Consider the following 6,000-nt stretch of genomic DNA (forward strand, 5'->3'; position numbering starts at 1 on the left):
GGTGCCTCTTGTGCCTTTCTTTCTCCTGCCTCACGGCTCCAGAAGCGTCAGAAATCATGAAGAGCATCGGTGAGGCCATCCAGTACTTGCACTCGATCAACATTGCGCATCGGGATGTCAAGGTACCCCGGGGTTCACTGCTGCTCATCCCCCCCAACCGAGGTGTGGTGGGGGGCCCCCGGGTGTGGGGCCGCGGTGACCCCGTGTCCTGGCCGCCTGGCTCCTGAGGGCGGAGTAGCACAGGGTGCCATCCTCTGCCCTCTCTGGCCACACCCCCAGACCCAGTAGCCCAGGCGTCTGTGGCTACGCCCAGCGCTGCGGTCCTTCGTCGGTCCCACGCAGTCACGCCTTTGGTTTCCATGTCCCTGTGGTGTTCGCTCGTGGTTCTCTGTGTTTGTCTCTTGTCTCCAAGGACTCTGTCAGCTCTCAGAAGGCAGGGGCGCTCCTTATGGTGTGCCCATCGAGGGGGACAGGTGATGGTTGGAAGGATGAGGGAAGGCAGGAATCCTTACCCTTCTGATTCTCATGGCTCCTCCCAGGCTCAGCAGAATTGCTGTTTGTCTGTCTCTCTCTCCCTGTAGCCTGAGAATCTCCTATACACCTCCAAAAGGCCCAATGCCATCCTGAAACTCACGGATTTTGGCTTTGCCAAGGAAACCACCAGCCACAACTCTTTGACCACTCCTTGTTATACGCCGTACTATGTGGGTAAGTGCAGGGAGACCTGGGAGCTCATCTCTCCCCAGAGCTGATCTCAGGCGCTCTCTCCAGCTCTCGGGCCACTGGGCCTGTCGTGTTCTCTGACCCTTCCTGGAGCTGGTGTGGATGTGACCTGCCCAGAAGTAGGGCTCGTCAGAGTTAAGCTGGGATCAAGGCATTGTGGGAGATTAATCTGTCTGAGATTATAGGCAGGATTTTGTGCACGCCTGTAATTTCCCCAAGAAGAGCTGTCATTGTACTCAGATTCCCAGTGGAGTCTGGGGACACAGGTGAGGTTCTGGAGCCCCAGCTGACTGGCACAGAATAAACTCCTGTGTCCGATTAAATGGGTGGCATGGGTTGGAAAGGCTCTTCAGTTCAGGAATTGTTTCATCTTCAGACTCCAGCCCCAGGGTTCCTTCTGGAGGAGGATCTTCTGCTCTCCCCGACTCAAGCCCAGCACTGGGTTATGGCTGTCCCCCTCCCTGCCCTCCCCCCACCCCCCAGCTACAGTACCATCATGATGGACTGAAGGGTTGGGAAGGAGAGCGTGATCCACAGAGAAGCTGGGGTGTATCACAGTGTTCAAGGGCCGGACCCACCCACGCTGACCTTTGGTTTGCAGCTCCAGAAGTGCTGGGTCCCGAGAAGTATGACAAGTCCTGTGACATGTGGTCCTTGGGTGTCATCATGTATATCCTGTGAGTGTGTCAGGGGTGGCCTGGGGGGGAGGCAGGGCTGGGGCAGGGGGACATCCTTTGAGTGTGTCAAGGATGGCCTGGGTGGGTGGGGTGGGGGCAGGGGGACATCCTGTGAGTGTGTCGGGCAGAGCGGGGCTGGGGCGGGTTGCAGAAAGAGGCTGTACCTCTCTGTGACAAGAGGAAGAAACCAAGGTTCGCATCCCCTTCTGGACGGGGTATTCCCTGGGAATCCCCTGCATGTCCCCTTCTCCCAGTGCTCATTGGATTCTGTAGCTAAGCGGTGGGTGTAAACTAGCTAACAGACAGGAAAATGTGTGGTTTAGATCCTTGGTGTGTTGGATTTCTGGGCCCTGTTACTCACTTCATGTATTGTGCCTGAAACCCCCACGAGTTGCAGTTTCTCCATGACCTTTACAAGAAGCCCGTTTACCACTCCGTTCCTGGCAGAAGGCCCCTAATAACCCCAGCACTGTCCCCCCTCTCCTGCTCCTCGGTCCAGGCTGTGTGGCTATCCCCCCTTCTATTCCAACCACGGTCTTGCCATCTCTCCGGGCATGAAGACTCGCATCCGAATGGGCCAGTATGAATTTCCCAACCCAGAGTGGTCAGAGGTATCAGAGGAAGGTAAGGGCCCCACCCGTGCAGGCGTGCGTGTGTGCGCCTGTGGCCGTCCAGCCCGCAGTGTGGGTCTATACGTGTGTCCCTCCCTGCTGGGTACGTGCTGTCTGTGCGAAGGGCCTGGCTCGGGGCTAGCTCCTTGGGCTGTCTGCCTCCCTGCAGCCATCCCCCGCCCCCACATCTGGTTTCTCCCTGAAAACTTGGGGAAGAAGCAGAAGGGAGAGCGTGGCCCCTGAGCTCTGTCTCCCTGCCCCACCCCCGCAGTGAAGATGCTTATCCGGAACCTGCTGAAAACAGAGCCCACTCAGAGAATGACCATCACGGAGTTTATGAACCACCCCTGGATCATGGTGAGCCTGCTGGGCCAGAGAGACCTGGGTCCGTGGAAACTGTCCCTCGGGGGGAGGGCCCAGCCACGACTCTGCTCCACGCCAGGCTTTCACTTGAACTCCTTTTCTCCCCCTGCACCCCCACCCCCAGCAATCAACAAAGGTCCCTCAAACCCCACTGCACACCAGCCGGGTCCTGAAGGAGGACAAGGAGCGGTGGGAAGACGTCAAGGTGAGGGAAGCACTGGCTGCTCCGGGGGGAGTGCGGGTCTATTGCAAGAGCAGTGGCTGCGAGCCACTTCCCTGACCAGGCTGGGCTGGGGACTGTGCTCGGTGTGAACGCAGCTTTGGCCATTCCTTACAAGCGCACGGCCCACTGGCTCTCCAGAGGAACCTGGAAGGCCGTCTAGTACCATCCCATTTTGCAGATGAGGAGACTGAGTCTGAGATGGGGGGGTGACTGACTCTAGGTCACAGCTGGTGGTGGGCTGTGATGGACCAGAACCCAGGTCCCCTGACTCCAGTCCAATACTCTTTCTGCTTCCAGCGGGGTCAATGGGGGGCCCTGCTGTCAGCTCTGGACCCACTGACCAGCCTGTTCTCTCCTGGCTCCCATCCCCTGTCGCCCTCACCCTGCCCCTTGTGTCTTTTGTCTCCCTGTCTTCCCCTTGGTGGAACCCTTCCACTTCCCAGGAGGAGATGACCAGTGCCTTGGCCACAATGCGTGTCGACTACGAGCAGATCAAGATAAAGAAGATTGAAGATGCGTCCAATCCTCTCCTTCTAAAGAGGCGGAAGAAAGCTCGGGCCCTGGAGGCCGCGGCCCTCGCTCACTGAGCCTCTAAGCCCATCCCGCTCCAATGGAGGACAAGCAATAACTCTCGACCTGAATATATTTTTTAAGCGAAGAGACACAGAACTGTCCACTTCCACCTCGCCTCCTTCTTGGCAGCGTGGATCCCGGAACCCCGTCAGGGGCCGCGACCCACCTTTGGTTCCGGCCACCTCAGAGAGGGAGAGGCTGGGAGGCCGGGAGGCTGGGGGCCGTGTGGAGAGAAGGGAGCAGGATGCTCTTGACCCTGTGCTCATTTTGAAATTTTATCAGTAATTTGACTTAGAATTTTTATGAAACCTTTTATTGTTCTTTCCCCAACTCTGCCTCCTCTTACCCAGACCCCTTCCTCTGTGGATGTGTAAGGGTTCGGCGTTGGTTCAAGGGTATTTGTGGAAACTGTTTTAGGGACTGTCCCTGTGTTGTCTCACCTGCCCTCTCTTTCCCCACTACAGCCGGAGGCCCCTGCTGGCCGAGGCATTCTGGGAGCTCCAGGCCCTGCGGGGGGCCGGGGCCAGGATGCCACCCACCTCTGCCGGAGCCCTCAGATGTCACCAGTGTGCTAGACGGACAGGCGAGTGTGATTGCGTGTGTGTGCGTTTGCGTCTGTGTGTGCATGTGTGCCCACACCTGTGCCTGGGACTGTGCATTTGAGGGGCCCGGGGCAGGCAGGGCTGCAGAGAGAGGGGCCCTGCTGTGGCTCAAGAACCTTACCCATCCTTGGGCCTGCCATGCCCATATCAGGTCTGCCAAAGTGCCTGAGAAGCCTATCCAGATTCCCAGCCGGGCCCCCGTGCCTGCCCATTGGCTGGTTCTGGGAGGCAGAGAGGAGTGACTTAGGCACTGGCACAGCGATCAGGAAGACTGGACCATCCCCACCCCGGCCCCCTACTCCCCATTCAGTGCTGGTCCTAGTCCTCTGAGGCACTTATCCACCGAGCAGCCTCCCTCCTTCTTCCTGCCATTATTAACTGGTTCTTGTTGATTTTTCCTCCGTTTTTAGCCACTCCCACCAGGCCTTCTTTCTGCTCATGCAGGGGAGCTGGGGCCCTTCAGAAGTGACACACGGAGCTTCTGCATTTCGCAGTCTCTCCAGGGCTCTGGGGGCACTGGCCCGCTCCCCATGGTGGGCAAAGGCAACACCACGCGTGTGGTCCTGCAGATTTCCACTGTGGCCTAGCGGGTGGGTGGGGGAGTCTTCACACCAAAGATGTCCCAACTCTGCCCCTTCCCCATTAGCCCGTTCACCTCCACCCCAGACAACTCAGCTTTGTATGTCCAGGCCAGTGAGGGGGACGGGGGCGGGGAGGGCCCCCCGCCCCTGCTATTAACAACACAGGGAGAAGTCCTCCGTGCCAGGGTCTTTACAGGGCGGGGGGTGGCACTAATACTACAGCCCTCCTCTCCCTTGGGATGGGTTGCCGGAGGGACAGCCAGGATCTTCTCTGGGTGTGGGGGAGGGGCTCCGAGTGCCCACAGTGCCTCCCTGTCTCTGATGGTGTGCCCAGCACTCAGATTGTTGTAAACTGTTGTTGTTTTGTATGAGCGAAATTGTCTTTACTAAACAGATTTAATAGTTGGAAGGTTTTCTTGCTCTTCCGTCATGGGACTCAGCCTTTCCACCCTACCATGTCTCCTCTCCGCATCTCACATCGGTGGAGAATCGTTTTGTATGTTGGGAGGGCAGAAACTGGGTGTCCTGGGAGGGCAGAAGATGGCAGGGCCTCCCAGGTGAGGGAGTGCCTGTCCTGTCCAGGGTCTGGCTGGGACTTGTCTGGGGTAGGGGCAGGAATGCTGCTCTCCTTTAGAGCCGCATAGGGTGGCAACAAGGGGTGGGGAGCCCATGCTCTTTTGTCAAATACTGAATCGGGAGCCAGGCAGCTTCTCAGCACATGATTCTTTGACCTGTTTAGCCACAGCCAGGTACTGGCCTTCTCAGCCTGAGGGGACCTGCTGGTGTGGGTTTCTGGGTTCAAATCCTAGGAGAGACCTCCGGAGCAGGGTGGTGTAGTTCCTGAAAGTTCCAGGAGGGGGCGCCAGGGGTTAGGCTTAAACCGAAATATTCTGCCTTGATCTGGAAGAGGCCTCCGTGTCACGTGACCCGTTCTCCCCCATTCACAGATGAAAAGAGCAAGGCCCAGAGGTGGGATGTTTGGGATCACACAATGGATTGGTTTGTAGCAGGGCCTAAGGTAGACATTGGTCTACTGACCCCATGGCTCTTCCCTCCCGGCAGATGGACAAGTAGTACACTCTGCGAAGTTCACATTTTCTCCCTGGTCTTCAGAGCTGACTGGGGAGAAAGGCAAGGCAGAGTGTGTACCCCTACTTCATGAGTGAGGGGGCTGACTGAGGGCAGAGCGGTGTACTGGACGTCACATAGCTAATTGGTTTGGACTAGAACTCAGGATCCAAAGGTCTGGGGTGTTCTCCACCCTCACAGCTGGCCTTCTGCCTGAAGGAGGGGCCTGCTCATCCCCTCCGTCGTCAGCAGTATCACAGGTGCCCTGCTCCGGCCTGGGGGCACAGGCAGGGTGACCCCCGGTGGCCCCGACTTAGAAGCCTCTGCTCAGACAAACCGGCCTGAGGTTTTGCTCTCCGGGAAATCCAGTTGTGTTGTCTGCACTTACACAGGTGTGAGAAGGGACAAACTTGGAGGAGGATGGAGCAAGGGCTGGTAGGAGGGGAGCCGGCGTGAGGGGGCAGAAGGGCGTCGCCACGTTCCACTGTCTTGGGAGGCCGTATTTCTCTTGCTGCCCTAACAGTCCGTGGTCTATAGCAGCACAAATATAGGATAATCCCACAGGTCAGAGGTCTGATA

General features: G+C 57.9%; 1 protein-coding gene across 1 annotated transcript in view; it reads left to right on the top strand.

Annotated features, from left to right (window-relative positions):
* MAPKAPK2 (MAPK activated protein kinase 2) overlaps positions 1–4,766 on the top strand; it is a 45,264-nt gene extending 40,498 nt beyond the window's left edge. The window contains exons 4-10 of the mRNA XM_080823797.1: positions 43–122; positions 582–708; positions 1,325–1,400; positions 1,900–2,024; positions 2,283–2,368; positions 2,499–2,579; positions 3,041–4,766. Of these exons, the coding sequence (XP_080679923.1) occupies positions 43–122; positions 582–708; positions 1,325–1,400; positions 1,900–2,024; positions 2,283–2,368; positions 2,499–2,579; positions 3,041–3,184 (719 nt within the window). The 3' untranslated portion in view covers positions 3,185–4,766. The remainder of the gene's footprint in view (positions 1–42; positions 123–581; positions 709–1,324; positions 1,401–1,899; positions 2,025–2,282; positions 2,369–2,498; positions 2,580–3,040) is intronic.
* Positions 4,767–6,000: the final 1,234 nt, after the last annotated feature.

Source organism: Martes martes (assembly GCF_963455335.1).
Source record: "Martes martes genome assembly, chromosome: 15".
NCBI classification, from domain to species: Eukaryota; Metazoa; Chordata; class Mammalia; order Carnivora; family Mustelidae; genus Martes; species Martes martes.